At 34.3% G+C, this 22,821-nt stretch overlaps 1 protein-coding gene across 1 annotated transcript in view; it reads left to right on the plus strand.

Annotated features, from left to right (window-relative positions):
* The first annotated feature begins 22,157 nt into the window (after positions 1-22,157).
* LOC136031841 (protocadherin Fat 4-like) overlaps positions 22,158-22,821 on the plus strand; it is a 162,746-nt gene continuing 162,082 nt past the window's right edge. The window contains exon 1 of the mRNA XM_065711677.1: positions 22,158-22,277. Coding sequence (XP_065567749.1) covers positions 22,220-22,277 — 58 coding nt within the window. The 5' untranslated portion in view covers positions 22,158-22,219. The remainder of the gene's footprint in view (positions 22,278-22,821) is intronic.

A 22,821-nucleotide genomic window follows, 5' to 3' on the forward strand; every position in this document is an offset into this window, starting at 1 on the left:
GTAGTAATAGTAGCAGTAGGAGTATATTTTCAACTTTCCTTTTTAGGTGATAGCAGAACTTTCTAGCAAAATTGTCGTTGAACACAAGACAGCGCCGGATAAAAATTATAGACAGGTGTACCAGGCTCGACGCCAACAAACTCGAAGGTTTCCCCTCATTTAGTCACTTAGGTTTACCCTCACCAGCAGTCATTTATATATGGTCATCGTGAATGTTGGTTAAAGTGAAAATGGTTGTCATTGTACCATACATCTAAGTTGAAATTTACTGGAGTTGAGCGTACCTCGAGAAGGTGAAATTCTTTTCCAGATATTTCCAGAGTAATTATTTTTACTTTACTTCCTTTACTACATAATTCTGAAACAACCACGCATGTTCCTTTACATATCTCACTTTTCATATCTGAGTTAAGCATAAGTGTAACAATTGTGTTTTTCTTTATTTTTAAGTCATAGGGTGGCAAATCTGTAATTTCTATTGAAAGAACAACATCTGGTGTGAATTCAATTCCACTTTCCTGTTTACCCTTCAAAGTATAATAGCTTTAATAGGATTCATATTCTCCTGGGAGGCAATAGACAATTTTCGTTTTACGAATACTTCCTGTTCAGGATCGACCAGAAAACTTCTTTCTAAGGGGAAAGTTTTGAAATAATTTCACAGGTTATTTTAGTATTGACAAATGGATTGTTCCACTAAGGCTGCTTCAGAGATAACAGGTAAGACCTGACGGAAATAGATTCCAATAAGTAGAGTTTTTCCTCCAAATGGCAAGTTTAGATTGAAAATAGATCGCAACATCTGAGTCATATTTTGCAAACTATGCTTTTGTAACATCGATACTTCAAGCATAAGATAAACATCAGCTAAAAAATGAGCCAATTCAATAGCTTTGTTTGAACAAGGTTCTATGCTAAAAATTGGATCTCATGAAAGAGAAACTTTCAAGCCAGATGTCATGTATGTTGTTTGTCTAAAATACAATAGAGTTGATGCTACTCCAGCAAGCACCATAGATTTTACATTGTAGTTTGGCTACTAGGAATGCGGTATATGATCTTATACATAAAGGTCTTATAAGTACTGCCTGGTCCATCCATGAGAAACATTTTTTCCCAATATGATTAGGATCACTGACAGCCAGTCAAATATTGTTCACAAATTTCAACCTGTTTTCCTTGCAGAAGCCAATACATAGGTTCTTCTGTAGCAACTGATTTATCAAAATTTACAAAATCCGTGTTTTGGTCATCCATGTAAGTCTCAGTATCATTCATGCCATAGTTTTTCACCCAAAAACTAAAATTACAATCTTTTGTTGCCATCGTATTTGACTTGGATACAATAATCGGATTGATTCATTTGACTGCAATACCCTCAGATATATTATTTTATCTTGCATGCAGAATAAAATATTCAGTCAGCTGATTTTTGAATCTTTACCAAAGTCCTTTGAATCTCAAGGATATCCAAATACCAGAATCTTAACGAAGAGTAGTCGCCATACAGGAGTATTTTTGACATTGCTGATTTTTCTAGGTCATCTATATACTGTTTATCGTCCGTTTCGAGGCCATAATTATGTTTTTGTTTCGCGTAATGAATGTCATTCACAGAAAGGAGATCGTAAAAACTTCTAGCATCCTTACATGATAGGGAAGTACTCACAAACGGAAAAATTCTAGATGAGCTATATAATTCATATCGTGTAATTTTTTTCTATATTATTGTCAAATAGGTCACAAGAAAAACACAACATGGAAATCTCCGTATAATACTAACAAAAAAGAGCGTATAAAACTAACGATATCAAAAGAGGTCCTGACGCATATCAGCGTGTTTGAAACGACCTAGAAAAAAGGGACACCAACTACTAATACACTTCCTCTGAAAAAGACTATCTGGCTCCCCCTCCCTTCCCCAACCCTTATTAAACAATTAATGAGCATTCTAAAGATAATATATTTCTTACAGAGAACTTAAGGGAATCCCAAACTCATACTGCTTGATTCACCATATCTCCTTTCACACACCCAAACCCACCGATTTAGTGTGCTGGCAAGGAGATTCGAGACCGGAGTGTCAAGCCTTTAATTCATCCCTATTCATTAACAAAAATACTAGTGTCGAATGTCAGGTCACTTATGAACAAAATGGAAGAGGTCAAACTATGCTTGAAAAATGAACTTATTGATATTGCTTGTATCTATGAATCGTGGTCCGCGACTGAAGAGTATGTTGCATTTGACGGATATGATACCTATTTTAAACCAAAAATGACCCCAGATGAAGCTACAGTACCATAAGCTGGTGGTATTGGTATTACTTGTCGATCATCTATAAAAATTGAGTTCTTAATTTCAAAAACATACCAAATAAACACGGTTTCGAAGTCTTATAGCTGTGGTACAGGCCTAAGAGGCAATCTATAGAAGTGGTATCACTGGTGATATGTGTTGTTTACTATCCACCCCTTGTAAATTACTTACTGAATTGCACTGACAATGTACGACACTTGTATCCTAAAGCTGGTATCATAATGACTGGCGACTTTAATGACTTGGATCCCAAATGGATAAGTGATTCACTGCCACTTAAGCAGAATGTTAATGTGCCAACAAGAGGTAACTGTATGTAAGATCGCATCTTTAGCAACTGTACAGAATATTAAAATACCCCAGTTACATTGCCCCACTAGGTATGAGTAACCACCTGTGTGTTGCTTTGGTACCTGATAATTTTATCCCAAATAGACAAAACCATAGTGTGGTGTACAGGCCCTACACTCCTGAGTTAGTAAATCTCTAAAAGAATTGGGTAAAAATTCGTGACTGGCGTGATATCCTCTTATTGTCGGATGATGACAAGATGGCACGTTTATTTTGTAGGGAACTGTTCGAAAAATACTCTGAAACTTTCCCACAAAAAAATATGTGAAATTTAGCGAAAAACCATGGATTACTCAAGATATTCGGTATCTGATGGTATTGAGGAATGAATTGCATTGAACTGGACCTGAGGAAGATTTCGAAAGGTGAATCAATACAATTGTTTATAAAATACGATGTAATAGTTCAAAAATAATAAGCTAAATATATCAATCCAATCCAAGGAAGTTCCATCAGGGAGTTCAAAATACTACTGGCAAAAAAATGACCAAAGTTGAAGTTAGAAATAATGATGGTAAACTCCTGAAACCTAGTGAGATGAATGAATATTTTTGGATCAGTTTGTAAAATCCATCCGTGACTGACAGTATTACCTAATGCCTCAGTTTTAAAAATCCTTATCCTAGAGATGAGTTCAGTTTTTAAGAAGTTGAAGGCACTTGATCCTCATAATACTACTCTACTCCTACTCCTTTTACTCTGATCCTCTTGATTCCTCTGATTCCTTGATCCTCTACTCCTTTAATGGCAATTTTTCAACAATATTTTATTAATGGTGGTTTCCTCAGAATTTTTAAACAGGCTTACGTTACCTCATTCCTCAAATGTAAGGTCCCTAAGGATATAGGCTGATTAAAAAAACACGGGTCATTCAAAAGTGTTTTTTTTATTATTTATTTGAGGACATGAAAGATAACATAGATTCCCAACAATTTTGATTTACACCTAAATGTAGGGAACCATTCGAAAAATACTCTGAAACTTTCCACAAAATAAAATATGTGAAATTTAATGGAAAACCATGGATTACTCAAAATATTCGGGATCTGATAAAATTGAGGAATGAATTGCATTAAACTGGACCTGAGGAAGATTTTGAAAGGTTAAGAAATATAATTGTTTATAAAATACGATGTTCACGTAAGCCATATAGTTAAAAAATAATAAGAAAAATATATCAATCCAATCCAAGGAAGTTCAATCATGGATTTCAAAATATTGTCAGCAAAAAAGTGACCAAAGTTGAAGTCAGAGATAATGCTGGTAAACCCTTGCAACCTAATGAGATTAACGAATTTTTTGCATCAATTTGTAAAATCTATCCATGACTATCAGTATTACTACCTAATGACTCGGTTTTAAAAATCCCTATCCTAGAGATTAGTTCAGTTGTTTTGGTCGTGTTTAAGTGAACTGATGGAACTCGAAAATCCAATGTTAAAATCGAAAATGTAGTTTTAGAAAGTACTCAAGTATTCATTGGCGGAAAGATACCACTTTTAAAATCAGGCCGTAGCTTCTTGAAGATGCTACAAAATGTTTGCTAGGATTTTGTTCTTTTTCACAAGTGTACTCTATGAAAGATATTGCTTTTATAACAAAATTGGTACTATCATGAGCACAAGACAGTAACTTGTAAGATGATTGCAACCATTTTCGATGTATTTTCCTAAATAATTTCTTAGACCACACTGCTTTTCCATTTACGAAAAAAAAAATAATTGAAGAAAAACGGGTTTAATTTCTTATAAAGCAGTGACAACAAAATAAAATAAAAACTACACTTTAGCTAACCAAAAAATAAAATACTCCGAATATTTCGACCCACGTCCGGGAGCCTTTCTCAACGGAAAAAAAAAACAACAAAAAAGGAGAAAATTACAACAATTTAAGACATTTTTAAGACATTATAAAAATGCCACGACAACTAAACCAACATAAAAAATATAAACAATCAAATATATAAGAAACAAAAACTCACATTTTAAAACAAACACTCCCGAAACTGACTGTAACTTTAACAAACTGAAGTAATTGTTTATATTGGCACTTTCCTCTGCCAAAATCGATGTATAAATGGGAATCTATTAAAAATGAAAAATATAAATACTTGCAACAATACGAAAAGAGGTCACCCAACCCCAAATCCAACCAAAATCTTACAGGTTAATGAGACGCAATTATGAATTATAAATTGAATGGATTTTTTCATTTGCTATTTTAGCTGCCGTCCGTTGACTTCTTACAGCATTGACCATGCTTTGACCTCCGTTCGCAAGGCTATTACTTGTTTCAGGACAATTATGCAACTCAATACTCATTGAAGTTTTTGACTGGTCTTTAATTAAACTATTATAAATTGAATTTATTTTAAATTCCCCTTCATCTCTATTGATACTAATACCCCCATAGATAATTTTTTTTATTTCTATAATTTCTCTGAAACTTTGTAAAAGTCCTACAGACTTATCAACAATTTTTTTCTGATCAAATAAAATACTATGATGAGGAAAATTAAACACGTGATCCGCTATAGCGGATTCAAAAGTATCAGGTTTTTTATTCTGTCTTAGCGAGCAATCTATCGCATTTTTGTGTTGCTGTAGTCTATTTTTTAAATTCTGCTGTGTTCTACCTACATAAAATTTACCACAAGAGCATGGAATTTTGTATACCCCCCCCTGTTGTATATTTCTTGGAACTTTATCTTTTCTGTTATTTAGCCATGAGCTTATATTTTGTCCTGATTTAAAAGCTGTTTTTATATTATGGTTTTTAATTCTTTCCTTAATTTCTGTGACAACCTTGGGATATAAGGCAAAGTTATGTAATTTGGTTTTTGATTTGATCCACTTTCTTTTAATTTTACAGGTTCCAGTAACTTTTTTTTCCTTCTTTCAATTATTTGAGAAATCTTATTTTCGGGATATCCATTTCCTACTAGAATATCCTTAATAAAAATGAATTCACTACTAATATATTCTGGTGAAGCTAAATTTAACACTCTATCCACTAAAGAAATAACTACCCCCCTTTTTACTTGGATCGGATGATTTGATGTGAAAGACAAATAGCGGTTGTTATTAGTTGGTTTATGGTAAATTGAAAACGCTAGTTTATTGTTCTTTCTATGGATCCAAATATCCAGTAACGGTAATTTTTTCTCTGTTTCATTTTCAATTGTAAAAACTAATTCCCCTCCCAAATTATTTAAATGTTCCAGAAAACCTTCAATTTGTGATTCCCCATAATTCCAAATAACTAATACATCATCCATATATCTGCCCCAAAATTTAGGTTTTAAAAAATATGTATCAATAGCTAAATTTTCTACATACTCCACATAAATATTAGATAACAATGGACTTAAGGGTTCTCCCATTGCTAATCCTCTAACTTGATGGTAAAAATTATCTTTAAATTTGAAATAATTAGTATACCTGCTAGTTATTTTAATTAGATTTAATATAGTTTCAATCTCGATACCTGCAGACAATTCTTCCATTTTACTTTTATGCACATCAAGTTTTTTTTGATAAAACAAAAACAGATTTATCGAAAGGTATATACGTATACATTGACTTTATATCAAAACTAAAAAGTCTAGAATCACTTGATATTTCAATATTTTTAAGTTTATTTTTTTTAAATACTGAGTTTTTAAAAAAGACTTTTGGAGATATAATAAAGGTTTAAGCGTCTTTGCTACCCATTTTTCAATTTTTTCTGTTGGTGAGTTCCTTGTTGACACTATAGGTCTTAGAGGAATGTCTGTTTTATGTATTTTTGGCAAACCATATATTCTTGGGCAAACCGATCCCCTTGGAAAGAACTTATAGTACATCTGTGGTGTGATATTTTGATTATTTTTAAGGTCTTCTAAGTCCTTTCTTAATTTTGCAACATAAGATTCGGTTGGGTCTGAGTTTAGTTCTTTGTATGTTGAAATATCCTTTAGAATTGTTTCTATTTTACTATTATAATCATCTTTTTCTAGGATTACTACCATATTGCTTTTATCTGCTTTCGTTATTGATTAGAGAATCATCTTTTTTTAATTGTTTTAAAATTTTTGTATCTTTGTTTTTAAGGTTTTCTTGAAAATTGCCAAAATCTTTTAAAATTTTTACGACTCCCAGTCTTAAATCATCTACATTTTTAACATCTTTTGAAAACATATGAATCCCTGTCTCAATCTTTGAAATTATTTCTTCTACCGGTATTTTTTAGGAGATAGTCCAAATTTTATACCTTTTTCAAGGGTTTTCTTTTGTTCTTTGGTTAACTCCTTTTTGCTTAGATTAATCACACCTGGTCCTGGGAAATGTTTAGGTTTATACATTGAAATATTTTGTTTTTCATGTTCCCTTTTTAATTGCAAAAATTTTTGGTTTAATCTTTCCCTCGATAACCTTAAAACATGTTCAAAAGAATTTTTGAAAATTGATATAATTTGTTGGAAATCATACGTATTAAGAAACCCACAAAGTATGTTTTTTAAGAAATCTATTTCTTTTACAATCTGTGATCTTTGAAAACGTTTATCCTTCAATACATGGTTTAAATTTAGTAAATTTACCTTTCTCGTGTGATTAATCTCATTATATGTATTTAAATGATACTTAAAACGAAATGATTTTGGAATGATTTTGTTTATTTTGCACTTTTCTAAAAACTTTTGTTGTGTAATTATATTAGCATGTTTTTTTGCTAAATTCAAAAATACTAAAACTGAATTGGTCTTTTGCCACCCGTAGGCTTGACGTAAATAATTTCTTAGACCACACTGCTTTTCCATTTACGAGAAAAAAATAATTGAAGAAAAACGGGTTTAATTTCTTATAAAGCAGTGACAACAAAATAAAATAAAAACTACACTTTAGCTAACCAAAAAATAAAAATACTCCGAATATTTCGGCCCCACGTCCGGGAGCCTTTCTCAACGGAAAAAAAAACAAAAAAGGAGAAAATTACAACAATTTAAGACTATTTTTAAGACATTATAAAAATGCCACGACAACTACACCAACATAAAAAATATAAACAATCAAATATATAAGAAACAAAAACTCACATTTTAAACCAAACACTCCCGCAACTGACTGTAACTTTAACAAACTGAAGTAATTGTTTATATTGGCACTTTCCTCTGCCACAATCGATGTATAAATGGGAATCTATTAAAAATGAAAAATATAAATACTTGCAACAATACGAAAAGAGGTCACCCAACCCCAAATCCAACCAAAATCTTACAGGTTAATGAGACGCAATTATGAATTATAAATTGAATGGATTTTTTCATTTGCTATTTTAGCTGCCGTCCGTTGACTTCTTACAGCATTGACCATGCTTTGACCTCTGTTCACAAGGCTATTACTTGTTTCAGGACAATTATGCTATCGATTGTGGCAGAGGAAAGTGCCAATATAAACAATTACTTCAGTTTGTTAAAGTTACAGTCAGTTGCGGGAGTGTTTGTTTTAAAATGTGAGTTTTTGTTTCTTATATATTTGATTGTTTATATTTTTTATGTTGGTTTAGTTGTCGTGGCATTTTTATAATGTCTTAAAAATAGTCTTAAATTGTTGTAATTTTCTCCTTTTTTGTTGTTTTTTTTTTCGTTGAGAAAGGCTCCCGGACGTGGGGCCGAAATATTCGGAGTATTTTTATTTTTTGGTTAGCTAAAGTGTAGTTTTTATTTTATTTTGTTGTCACTGCTTTATAAGAAATTAAACCCGTTTTTCTTCAATTATTTTTTTTTCGTTTTATGTATTTTCCTGTTTTCGAACAGTCCCATAGAATATCTTCAGCTACCTGAAATTTTTACAAGTCGGTTGCCAGAAAGAATTGTTTCAGATCGCTGATAACACCCCTAGAGACCAGATTGACAAGCTGGTATAATTAACCTCAGCTGCTTCTTTATAGGTCGTGAAATTTTCACAAATTATTTCAATGCAATGAAGAAACCTAGAAGCAAAAAAAGTCAGGAGCTTTCAGTAAATTTATGCACACAAAGCAGAAATCATGGTGAAAATTAAATCAAAGCGAGGTATACATCTTAAAAGTGCTACCACACATAGACAGTGCCTTTGTAAAAAGCATTTGGAGCTTGGTCGATGGAAATATCCAAAATACCTAATAGTGCTTTACGCAGAAGAAGTAGATAAGTCAAGAGATTCTGTCAAACGACAAACCTTGAGGCGGAGCAGAGCCCTGTAGCTTCTCCCCCGTTGCCCTACCTGATCGTGACTGGTGGTAGAAACTTGGATTGCGGCGAATTAAAGGATTGCTGACGGATTTCTGATCCTGTATTTTTCATGCGCGATCTGGAGACTAAAATTTGGAAGCACGGGTGACCTTCTATTTTATACTGTATTTATTAAGCCGAATTCTTATGTGTTTTCAAGTAAGATATTTTTTAAAATTTTAGTCAGATTTTTCTTCTGAGTCTTGATAAATTTTTCAAAGATTCAAAATTTTTCAAACAAAGAAAAAATCCATAATTTATGAGCTTTTATGTGACCCCTGTAAAGAAGCCAATCTGGAAAGAACAGTGGCAAAAAGAAAAGTATTAGGCCGCACACGAAAGTGAAAAGTCAAATCCATATCGAGAGTACAACAACAAACGGAAAAATAAATTGCAAGTCCTTTATTGAATCATGGCTCGATGATGACGGAATAGTTCGGCATTTCCCCTTATCAGTATTAACGTAATAATTTATATGCAACTGGAGACAGTATTTAAGTAAACATACAGAACCCATCTCTAGCGATCTCTGAAAAAGATTATTTGATATATTTAAAAACATAAAAATAATAATTTGTCAGCGCGACAATCTTCGAGGTTATTTTTTAATCTTGACGAAGTGGCAGGCTCGTCATTCAAACTTTGCATTGCTGCAATTCACATTGCTGATACCTTCGCAAAAATTTGTGCATCCGGTAAATTACTCCAAAAATGAGTTTAAAAAAAAACAATATTTGAATTAAGGATTGAAAACTGTCATTCCCTTTTATTTTTCTTCTCTTGTAGGCGTCTTTTCCCCTTGGAGGAATGATTTATGGATTCATTTAAAAATATTTTACAATTATTCTCAAATTGGACCGCAGATCCTGGAAGGGGGGGGGGGACACTCCTGAACTTCTTGCTTAAATGTCGGGTCTTACTGCACTTGATAGTGAAGGAAGCTATTCTATCGGTAAAACACTATAGTGAGTAAAGTCATAGTTAACCATAATTTTCTAGTTGTAATTATTTTAGAATACTGAACCAATTATGCAAACTATGCCTTAGACGATGCAGCATGTCAAGTTTGGATACAAATATTCTAGCCCAAAAAGGAAGAGAGAGAGAGGTTTTTTATAAAGAAATGCTTAGATAAACTTTCTAGGTCAAATAACTCGGGACCGAGAGACAGTATTTGCAGGAAAGATAAGAAGTTCCTTGCTTGATATATCATAGCATGTTCTTAATAAGCAGAAGGAAGTAGATATACTGCCGATTTAGAATAGTAAAAACCATGCAGAAAAATAATAGTGAAAAATAATACATGACATCAAAGTTTGTGGGCTATTTAGGCGTACTGTATTATAAAGGTAGTAGTTACAGCGGTATGAATTATAATGGTCGATTTTTACAAAATTAAAATAATAAAGGACATCAAATATTATATTTTATTTATCCGTATATAACGGTAGTAAATATAGCTGTATAGACTATGAAAGTATTTTGTCACACCTTACTGTGTTCAGTAGAATCCCTTTTTTTTAATTCGACCGGCTAATATCTACCTCCTTTTTTGGCGTAAATGAAGTAGAGGAAATCCCAGCAAGCTTAGGTCCTATATTGTTTCTTTCTTGTTGGAGTTTTGTACCACTTAGTACTTGGCTTTATATTATTTGACCTCATACAAGATTGATGTTATAAGACAGAATTCCTAAGCAACAGGGCTCCCACTTTTTTTTATTGTTTTTAACAGGGTCTTTAGAAGATAAAAATTAATACCAAGTAAGTAAGTGCGTTTTTATTTTCTTTTGTTGAGCCGTTTGCTTGCCGCCCGCGAACTCCTTCCGTTTTTGTTTTTTAGTTTTTTCAGTAACTTTTTTGAAGCTTATGCCCTCCAATTTTCACTCGTTATGAACAGCATCTAAATAAATTCGCAGTGGAGCGGCATCGGCAACTTCTTGTAATTGCTTATAATTTTTGATTTGTGAACCCTTTTCTTTCTTGGGATTAATGACACTTAAGACAACAAAGGTCCTTGCATCGGTGGTGTATTTCCATTATTCAGTAATTTGAAGCATCAGTTTGTAAAATCTATCCGCGACTAACAGTATTACCACCTAATGTCTCAGGAAAGAAATAAGAGGAAAGAGTCTATATGTTGGCAAGTTCTTCAGTCTAAAGGTTTTAGGAAAGTCTCATTCATTTTATTTTATTATATATATATATATATATTTTTTTAGTTGCAAAAACATTAAGGACGTCCCAAATATGATGTTTAAAAATAATATCTACAAGGACTCCAAAGTAGATTTGGAGTGAATCCTGCAAAGAGGAAGAGTCGGTATTTACCAAAGCTCCTCCATCACGAAAAAAAATAAAATGTGCCGCAAGCACATGACATAAAAACTTAAATCGTGAGATGGCCCTGGGAGCAATAAATGCTGGACTAACGCATGCCCAGATTGAAGAGCTTTTCTTGTAAATTAAGACTACACATCTCAGCGTCTGCGGTGTTTTCAAAGTACGAGCGCAAAAATCTGTGATAAAACAGAAAAATTCCTTGCCAAATATCTATTACAAAATGGAAATGCGGAAAGAGAGGCAGCTTTGAGAGCTGGAAAAGGGTTTGACCGTAAGGGTCTTGTGCAGACAACTGTAATTGTTGATGGAAATTGGTGCACGTGAAGCTACAGAACTCGTTACAAAGCTTCATCTGCATTTGGTGATTGGATACTACACTAAGAAGCTGCTCCACACTTGAGTTCAAAACCAGTTTTGTGCTATGTACTTCCGTTACAGAAATTTGGAAAAACCCCCTCACAAGTGTTTTTGAACTGGGATGGACCTTCAACAGGAATGGAAGCGGACATAATAGTAGAGGCATTTCGCTTAGCTCCAATAATACACAAGCTAAAATATAAGAGATTCATTGCTGATGGAGACTCCAACTTGTATAATGAGATGATCGCTAAGGTTCAATACAGACGGATGATTGAGAAAGTGGAATGCGTAAAACGTGCCTGTAAATGTCTTACATCGTGCTTGTATAACAAAAGGAAGACTTGTGGCCAAGAATACTCGAAAAGGCTAACTCCAATAATGATTAAAAAGCTAAGTGGGTAAGCCCGGGCAACGATCATCTGATTTAGCCAAGAAGGCAGAGGCGCAAAAAAATTAATAGAGGCTCTTAATGCCATTCTTCACCATTTCTTTAGTGGTGATCACACAAAATGCCCTGGGCTCTTTAAAGACTCAGGTAGCAAAGTGCCTCTTACGGATTGTCCCGCTATGATATTCCTCTGCCATGTCCTACAAGCACTTGAAAGTTTAACAAGAAGAGTGCAACTACTGATTGGGAATAATACAAGCAACTTAGCTGAATACTTTATGAGTATAGTTGCAAAATTAATAGGAGGAAAGCAAGTCCTCGTGACTCAAAATGATCGGTATAATGCTCGAGTAGCAGCTACTGGTGTTAAATATAGTAAAAGAGAGCTAGGAAGGCTTCATACATCTAGAAAGATCACATGAAGGATATCACCTCGGGCGATGACAAAACTTTCAATGAGGAAATCTAGGCTACGAGCTCTAAAGAAGAAGGCTCGAAAGTCAATGACTTGTCTCAATGAAATACTGAAGCAGAAAAAAGTAAATGGACCTGATGGGAAGTATGGGCCAAAAGCTGCAACTCCTGATCTTGCAGCTGTTGATTTCAAAATAATGAAGAGTCCGTTTTTACAACAGCTAGAGTGCAGTACTGAGCAAATTCAATAAATAGAAGCTGTGACTCGCCTAGAAGGAGAAGACGACGGAAGCTGGCATGCAGGGACAGAATAACGGCTTCATGGGCTGGAACTAAATCCAAGCGAAGAACAAAGAATGTAACCCCCTTGGTGCAAAAACTTCTTTATTCGCCATCAAAAGTGAGTAAAGCAATGATTTATGGGCATGAATTTGAACCAGTAGCTGCAAAAAAGTTTAAAGAATCGACTGGATTTAAAGTGGAGCGATGCAGTTTTTTTGTGCACTATGAGCATGGCTTCATTGGTGTCAGTCCAGATTAATTATGCCGTGCGGAAACAGAGCACTTTTGAAAATAAAGTGTCCAGAAACTGCGAAACATTTGGGCATAGGCGAGTGGATAAAGAACCGAAAAGAGGCTAAGGCGAACTGTTGCATGGAAGTTGGAAAGTACAGACTATTCAATCTCAAACGGGGCCACGACTTCTTTTACCAAGTACAGTGTCAGCTTGAATGTGATCGGCTAGATACTTACTTTTTCAGGATTTTTACCCAGAACGACTTCTACTTTGAGAAGATAGACTGCGATTCAGGCTTTTGGACCGAACAGATTTGCCCCAAGTAAAAAGGATTCTTCATGGACGCTTTGATCCCAGAGCTTGTCGATCCCAGAGTTCCGCCGGGCATCCGATACAAGAGCCGTACTTATAAGATTAATCATCTAGTACCGATAACAGAAAAATTCATTTTCCTCACATTCTATCCTTCTTTGTATTTACATGCTTAATTGTATTTTCATTTGAAATAAAATACGTTTGCTTATATTGCTTGTCCTCCAACTTTATTCGCAATAATATGAAAAAAACTTCGTTTTCTTAAAGAGTTAAAGAGGCTGCGTCCCAAAGTCGAACCTTAAAACGTACAGGAATTAGAAGAGGCAGTTGGGGGGCTGCCACCCCCCAAACCCCCAGCTTTTAAAGACTCTTTTGTACAGGTTTTTTGTTTTTTTGCTAACCCCCCGCTCTTGGCTTCGGAAAGGCCCTCTTTTAATTAACAAAAAATTGAAATGAATGAGTAATGGAATAACTTCGAAAAATGTTAAACACAAGAGGACAGGAGAACCATTGCGCCGAAACTAGTAATTAGTAACAATAAAGTCCCCCCACAAAAAAAACCTGTACAAAAGAGTCTTTAAAAGCTGGGGGTTTGGGGGGTGGCAGCCCCCCAACTGCCTCTTCTAATTCCTGTACGTTTTAAGGTTCGACTTTGGGACGCAGCCTCTTTAACTCTTTAAGAAAACGAAGTTTTTTTCATATTATTTCTGTACGTTTTTCTACAATCCATGGTGGATGTAATTTAATAATTCCCGTACTCCTCGTACAGGAATTAGGAGAGGAACTTGGGTGGCTGCCGCCCCCCCCCCCGCTTTTAAATCATTGTATAAAATAGAAAAAAAATAGATAGAATGACCGAAATGTTTCTTTTGCTCATAAGAAGCTAATATTCTGTTATCTCTCAAATGATAAGCTGTCCAGGTGTTATGAAATTTTTAGGACTATAAGAAGACTATTAGGAGAGGCAAACTCCCCGCTTTTAAAGACTCTTTTGTACAGGTTTAATTTTTTTCATATTAATTCTGTACGTTTTTCTACAATCCATGGTGGATGTAATTTAATAAGTCCTGTACTCCTCGTACAGGAATTAGGAGAGGATACCCCCCCCCCCGCTTTCAAATCATTGTATAAAATAGAAAAAAAAATAGATAGAATGACCGAAATGTTTCTTTTGCTCATAAGAAGCTAATATTCTGTTATCTCTCAAATGATAAGCTGTCCAGGTGTTATCAAAATTTTTTTGATGTTGTGAAAAAAAACCACCCGTAAGGGACTTGAACCCTTGACCCGAGGATTAAGATTCCCACGCTCTACCGACCGAGCTAAACACTTGCATGTTTGTAAATATAACTTCTCAATAACTTTTAAAAATTTCAAATTAACATGGGCTCTTATGGAGAGAAATGCGTTAATTAATTAGCTAATGCGTGGTTTCTGGAAAACAGGGAAGGAGTTATCGGATCGAGCTGAAATTTCGCGGATAAGCTCCTGGGCCGTAGGGGACCTTAACTTGTGAATTTCAGCCCGATCGGACAACGTTAAAGGGGGGGTGGGGTTGGAGGGTCGAAACTTTCGGGGGGTTAAGATTTTCCTACGAAACTTTCCAGGAAAATTACTCGGAGAATTCTGCATCGAATGAGTCTTCGTACACCCAGATCCGAAGTCGGATGTGACCTGTAGGCGTCTAGGAAAAAAAAGAACTTGAATTTTAAGTGGCTATGCGTGGTTTCTGGAAAACAGGGAAGAAGTTATCGGATCGAGCTGAAATTTCGCGGATAAGCTCCTGGGCCCTAGGGGACCTTAACTTGTGAATTTCAGCCCGATCGGACAACGTTAAAGGGGGGCTGGGGTTGACGGGTCGAAACTTTCGGCCAGATTTTCCCCATGAAGGAAAAGTTGGAGGGGGATGAAATTTTGCAGGTTTCTTAGTTGGAGCTCGGGCTACGAAATGCATCCCTCCCCATTCCTCTGCGACCACTGGAACCAAAGATCGCTTAACATTGTCGTGTGTCGCCTCTTTATAGAGGCACGAGTGTGCCTCCTTGACAAAACTCCGATTTTCTAAGAATTCTCGAAGAAAACTTTCAAATAAGTTTGGCGTTTAGTTTCCAATGAATCAACTGAGATATTTGAAATAGCCTATCCCTAGAAAAAAAAAGGTGATTTTTTTTAAATGCACTCTATGCATGCAGTCACAGTTTCATATACATAGGCATTTTGTGCTTGAGATGGTGCTCTTATGCTCATTTGCTCCGGTCCCGTCGGTAACCAATCTTTGCAACACGCAGCCGAATATATTACTATTTCTCGGCTGAAGGACCCAAGAATCTCGCTAAAGAAAGCTGTCTATCAAAACCTTTCACAAGACTTGATAATTGGTGCTATTTGAAGTATTTTTGACAATCGACGGTCTCTAGAGAATTGAGAGACAGAAGACTACCATAACTTCGGTTTTGAACCTCCATGTTTTCAAGTTTACTTTATCACAGCCTTAAGAAGTTGAAGGCACTTGATCCTCATAAATCTAGTTACTCAAGTGAGATATCAAATAAATTGATTGTTGAGTGTGCTAATCTTTTATCTACTCCTTTAAAGGCAATTTTAACCAGTATTTTGTTAATGATGCTTCCCCCTAGTATTTTTAAACAGGCTTATGTTACCCCAATCCTCAAACGTAAGGCTCCTAAATATATTGACTGATTCAAAAAGCAAAGGGTCTTTCAAAAGTGTTTGGAGGTTTTATTTTTGACTAATTATTTGAGGACATAAAAGATAACATAGATTCCCAACAATTTGGATTTACACCCGGGTATAGTACTGTTCATTATTTGGTTGCTTTGTTGGATACTGTCCTTAAACACTTGGAAAAAAATGGGGCTTATGTTGATGCATTATTTGCTGATATAGTAAAGGCTTTTGATAGTCTTGACCATAATGTAGCAGTGGAAGTAGCTAAGGTTATGGGTGTCCGTCCATTTTTTGTACGTATGCATGCTATTTTTCTTTTTAAAAGATCTCAGTGCGTCCAACTCCCTAATGCCCTAAGTATTTAGTCCCTACAAGGGACTTAATTAGACCCACTTGCTTCTCTAATTGTTTTTAATCGTATTTTAGCAACAGTTCGAGAGCATTTTAAGTTTGCTTATGATTTGGCTGTTTTATCACTGCAACTAAGCCTTTCGTTAACCAAACAGTCTGTCTTGACGAAAATCTTTAATGACCTAAAAGCTGAATTATGAAAGTTAAAACTAACGTTCAGCGAAACTAAGAGCTCTTATATGACTTTTTCCTTCCTAAAGTTTGACGGCCACTCTTCTATATCCCCACCACCGATAAAGAAAATTGTTAAAATACTTAGAGTACTTTTGGACGAAGATTTAAGATTGAACACGTTGACTATCTGACTAAAAAAGGTGCCTCACTTTTACAAGGGGTGTTTCAAGGGGTTGACAACTTCAGTAGTAGGGTACACTGAAACCAAAATAAGCCGATACCAATTGTGAGACATGTAGGGGACTTGTAAGGAAAGGTCAGCTGTTAGCTCATAATCACCTTCGGCAGTGAGGGGTTTGCAAATTTCGCTATTTGGCGTACCTATTATTTGTTTCCAGTGTATTTGATGATAAGACCGAGTTGGTTCCAGTGGTAAGACATACAGGGGACTTGTAAGTAATAATCGTCTGTTAGGCTACAATCATCTTTAGTGAACAGGGGCTTGTAGCTTTTCCTAGTTGGTGCTGCCTACCCATACTCACTGTAACCTAGAATCTGCCTTGTGGCAAAAAATGCAAAATTCCACATTTTGTAGATAGGAGCTTGAAATTTCCACTGTAGGGTTTTCTGATACGTTGAATCTGATAGTGTGATTTTCGTTAGGATTACATTAATTTTAAGGGGTGTTTTTCCCTATTTTCTAAGAATAGGTAAATTTTCTCAGGTTCGTAATTTTTGATGGGTAAAGTAATCTTGATGAAACTTATCAAACAGTTCGTGGTAACGAACTGTAGTAAGGAGCAACCCGGCTCAATAGTAACCAAAACTCTAAAAAATGGAATTTTGATAGCAATAGTTACATACAAAAATTGCATTTTAATGCTGATTTTAAATAAATAACTTTCATCAAGATTAGTGTTACCTATCAAGAGTTGAGAGCCTGAGAAAATTTGCCTCATTTTAGAACATTGGGGAAAACACCCCATAAAAGTCATACAATCGTAACACAAATCACATCATCAGATTCAGCGTATCAGAGAACCTTATTGTAGAAGTTTGAAGCTCCTATCTACAAAAATGTGGAATTTCGCATTTTTTGCCAGAAGACAAATCACGGATGCGTGTTTATTTGTTTTTTTGTTTTGTTTTTTTGTTTGTTTGTTTTTTTTCCCAGGGGTGATCGTATTGACCCAGTGGTCCTAGAATGTCGTGAGAGGGCTCATTCTAACGGAAATTAAAAGTTCTAGTGCCCCTTTTAAGTCACCAAAAAAATTGGAGGGCACCTAGGCCCCCTCCCACGATCATGTTTTTCCCCAAAGTCACTGGATCAAAATTCTGAGATAGTCATTTTATTCACCATAGTCAAAAACCTAATAACGATGTCCTTGGGGACGACTTACTCCCCCACAGTCCTCTTGGGAGGGGTTGCAAGTTACAAACTTTGACCTGTGTTTTCATATAGTAATGGTTACTGGGTAGTTTACGGACGTTTTCAGGGGGATTTTTTTGGTTTGGGAGAGAGAGTTGAGATGGGGAGGGGGTTACGTGAGAGGATCTTTCCATGGAAAATTTCCCTCGAGGAAGAGACTTTCAATGAAGGGGGTGCAGGATTTTATAGCATTATTTTAAAAAAAAAGAAGAAAAAATAAATATGAAAAGTTTTTTTTCTACTGAAAGTGAGGAGCAGCGTTAAAACTTAAAACGATCAGAAATTATTACGCATATGAGGGGTTTACCTCCTTGTAATACCTCGCTCTTTACGCTAAAGTTTTTTTTAGTAATTTCACCTATTTATTCTACGGCCTTTGTGATTCAAGGGTCCTTCTTATGGGATAGGGACACAATTTAAGCTTTAGTGTAAAGAGCGAGGTATCGACGAGGTGTGAACCCCCCTCATATACGCAATAAAAACATACGAATATAGAAGTTCGTTACGAAAGTTAATTCGTAAATTAGAAATATATTTTACTAATGAAAATGTTCGTAAAAAATTCAAAGTTCTAGTTGCCTATTTAAGTAATCAAAATTCGGAGGGCAACTAGGCTTCCTCCCTTTCTTCTTTTTTCTCAAAATCATCTCATTAAAACAATGAGAAAGCCATTTAGCAAAAAAAAATTAATATGCAAATTTCGTTTTAATTATTTATGTCCGGAGAGCCAAGATCAAAACATGCATTAATTAAAAAACGTCCAGAAATTCAATAAAAAAAACAAGTTTTTTTAAATGAAAGTAAGGAGCGACATTAAAACTTAAAACGAACAGAAATTACTCCGTATATGAAAGGGACTTTTCCTCCTCAACGCCCCGCTCTTTACGCTAAAGTTTTTTTTACTGTTTTAAGAAGTAGAGTTGAGAGAAAGAGTCAAACTTTAGCGTAAAGAGCGGGGCACTGATGAGGGAACAGCCCCTTTCATATACGGAGTAATTTCTGTTCGTTTTAAGTTTTAATGTCGCTCCTTGCTTTCATTTAAAAAAACCTATTTTTTTTATTTAAAATATTTAAAATCAGTATTAAAATGCGATTCTTTTGGTGTAAATATTAGTATCAAAAATTCCTTTTTTTCGAGTTTCGGTCACTATTGAGCCGGGTTGCTCCTTACTACAGTTCGTTACCACGGACTGTTTGATTTGTAAGCTAAGATCATGCTTGGAAAACGTAGTAAACACGCTCAGCAGTCCTACTGCTGAGAATATAAGAGCAGAAATTTGCTGGTTAAACTTTGGGCTACTGTATTCACGTTTTGCCTGCCCAGGAAGGCCATGAAACTTGAAAGAGCAAGTGGAACTAATCTATCAAAATAGATGAGTTCAATCATACTGAACTACTCAAACACTAAAAATTCAATTAACGAGGAGAAAAAAAAGCTGAGAGCACTACCTTGAATAAGTGAACACCTTTTACTCATCAACATTGCTTCTGATATAAAAGGAACTTCTCTGCACATAACTTGAAAGTAAGAAAACTAGGAGCCTTAATGTTGTGTTAGACTCTTAGGCCGTATATTTATTGTTTTGTAATCTTGACGGACTCTATTTTAAGTAAAAAGATGGTTGCATATAAGATGATGGCACTTAGACTGAATTCCCAGAAACTACTGATGAATATTAAAAAATTATTGCTTATCTTATTCATAAGACTGTGTTGCTTCTATTTACCCCTTCCCTCCTAATTGAGCCACACAAAGCCCATTGTATATCTTACTATTATATTTTATAACCGAAATGTCCTTTTTCTTCTTTATTATTTTAGGAGCGAACGCTAAGAAAGAAGCGAGAAGAGAGATGTGAGAAGATTAAGAGATATATTCTTGTTGTTTGTCTTTTTTTCTGCTATCAAAACACATTCAAAAGTTAGATATATATGTAGATATTTTATCAGCTTGGTAATCCAACTATTTATTCACTGCAATTTATTGTGTGTCTTATGTTAGCCTAATGTTTCGTCAATACAGAAACAGATTAAGGTTAAGGCTATGATTCAGCAATGATTTCAAATTCTTGGCTCAAAAGATACATAGGATCAACTTACAAAAAGCTCAAACGGTCTTATCATTTTTGATAAGAAATTATAAGGCGTTTGATTATAAAGTCTTATTTTTTTAAGTTTTTTATTTAGGTAAAAACGTTTCTTATATCCATTCTTGAGGCATTTGTGCAATTTGTATGATATTCCCATTGCGCTTGTGTTGGAGAATTTGTCTCTGAAGCTTTGAAGAAACAAGTAAAACTTAAATTAATGTAAAAATCTAAAGTTGCGATTAAGCAGGAGTTTTTTCCAGCTTCTCTTACATAATGAATAACTTTTGTTCCGTTTCATATAAGTGAAAAAGATAAAAAAAAATGACTATAAATATCGGTTAAAAACGTGCAACTTAATTGGAAGTCACAATATATTTATTATAAGATATATTTTTTCATTTTTCCTGGCCCGTCAAAGTATTGTGATTATCTCCTTTTTGTTACTGTTTTGGCAAACAAACAAAAACAGGCTTTTCGAATCGTATATTATTTTCAATAAAACGTGTATGAAACGCAATTTCTTATAGAGAGTCTAAGAAGCGATAACCCCAATTTTATTTTTGGTATTTCACGTTTGTTACAAGTTTATTCGCTTATGCTAATGTCTTTTGTTTTTAAGTTTTACTTTATCTAGGCCTTTCATTTCTGTTCATTTTATGGATTTTTTATTCATTCATAGTAATTTCTGTTTGTCTTAAGCTTGACCTACTATTATACATCGTTTTTGCTCCTTTTAGGTCTTAATATCGCTATTTACTTTTTTTGGCATACTTTTTTTTTTTTTTGAATGTTGTTAATTGAAACAAGATCGTGTTACTTTGAGTCTTATTTTTCCTATTTTTTTATATTTATTTATTTTCGTCCATTTTTCTAAAATTACCCGAATTTTCTTGCGAAAACTGACTTTATAGATTGTAATAAGACACAATAATCTAGGGAAAACACGTGAAAAAGTAAGAGGACACGTCAGTCCAACCCTTACAAATAACTAATTTTCCTTGGTGTTCAAGATGGGTACAGCTAATTTCCGGTTTGATGTTTTCAGCAATCATGATTATAATGATGTTCTTTTCATTTTGATTAAATGCTACTTTCAGACGGTTTTAGGCCATTTTTAGAAAATCCAATAAATTTGTTTCCAAAATAATGTTTATTATCAAGACTAATCAAAACAATTGTTCCTACCGTCAATCAATTACTAATAGTAATTTTTTTCACTATAGACTTTTGTCTGGACCATATTTGTAATTTGTAGTTACTATGAGCCGCGGTTCAATCTTTACTTAGTTGGCCCTACTGGGGCAAACATGATTGCTAACATAAACTCTGATAAGTACCTCAAAACAATGGTAAACACTAGCTTATCTTAAAGTGAATAGCTTAACTATACCCCCTCCCATTCTTGGATCAATATATGGTCCATTTATATTTTCAAATATCAATATATACCATATACTCAAACTATATTTTCCAACAACACTAATCTCCTTCTTTAATGTTTTAAGGCAAACGCTTATCAATCGGCAGGAAGAAAATAGCTGTGTTGTTCTAAAAAATAAGGTGAATAGTGGATCCACCAGAAGGGGGTGCGAGTTAAGTAAAGCAATGCACTTTTACCCTTGAGACTAGTAAGTATTTATGGTTGTTTTAACGTAGTTTTCAGAATTTTTATAGTAATTTTTTTACTGAAAAATAATAAGGATCAAGTTGTCACTAAAATAGTCTCTTTTAGCTCTCAAAAAAAGTGTGGAAGAAGCGATTAGTATATTTGAAAAGAGTACTTAACGACCCATCAAGTGATGCGTTCACATTCTATCTAGCCAAGTAGAGGGAAAAGCTAAAAATTCGTGTCTTTTCCTTATTAAGTTCTCATTTACAAATTTGTTATCTATTTTATTTATTTCTATTAAATTAACTTATTGATTAATTTATTATTATACTAGATTTAAATTATCAGTGTTTATTTCTACTCTTGAGTATTTTAAGAACATTGAATAGTAGCATTCTAATTAAAGTTCGGTACAACTTAGAGCTAAGTACAAAATAAAACATTCCGAAAATTGAAAGGTTCATTAATGGTTTTATTAAATTCCTTGATAAACTAACACATTTTTTTCTTCAAATTAATTATCTTCTTGCCAGCAATCAGATAAGGCCCTGCGTATTTGGTTCTAGTCAGTTTTTATCTCATGGTCAATGCATAATTATGTTATCTTACTTTGAAGAATAGAAAATGAAAACTCTTTGGAATATTCTATCTTATATTATTCTTTTTCTGAAGCTAGAGTACAGTAAGTTTTTTTGTTTTGATACACAGTAATTCACGAAATTATACTCAGGCTTCTTATATTAGAGTGCAATGAATCGATAAATACTCAGACGCAAAATACCTGTTCATGGGGTTTCCCTGCTTCACTACTTTAAGATCAAACATGTAAAATAGTATCAGAGATGCCAACTCATATGACTTATAAGAAGGGGGAATAGTAAGAAATCTAATATTTCAGGTAGTGGCTATTATTCACAAGAAATTAGGAGAGAGGCAACGATTTTTTTTTTCTATTTTAGTTCAATGAAAATATATAAAAGGCATATTGTCTAAATAAAAAGGATCTTTCTTTAATTTTTTTTAGAATGGAAAATATAAAAAAGACATTTACAAATTTCAAAGGTCTTCCCTTCTAGTTTCAGAAGGGAGGATCCATGAATTTCCCATTGTTTTCACATGCCTGACCGGATCATTCCGTTGATCTAAAGCAAAATTTCATGCTTTTCTGAAATCCAAAAAAGGATTTCATCAGTGAACGCAAGTGTGGTTTTACATTAATCTGTGCT

Source organism: Artemia franciscana, chromosome 10 (genome assembly GCF_032884065.1).
Source record: "Artemia franciscana chromosome 10, ASM3288406v1, whole genome shotgun sequence".
Lineage (NCBI taxonomy): Eukaryota > Metazoa > Arthropoda > Branchiopoda > Anostraca > Artemiidae > Artemia > Artemia franciscana.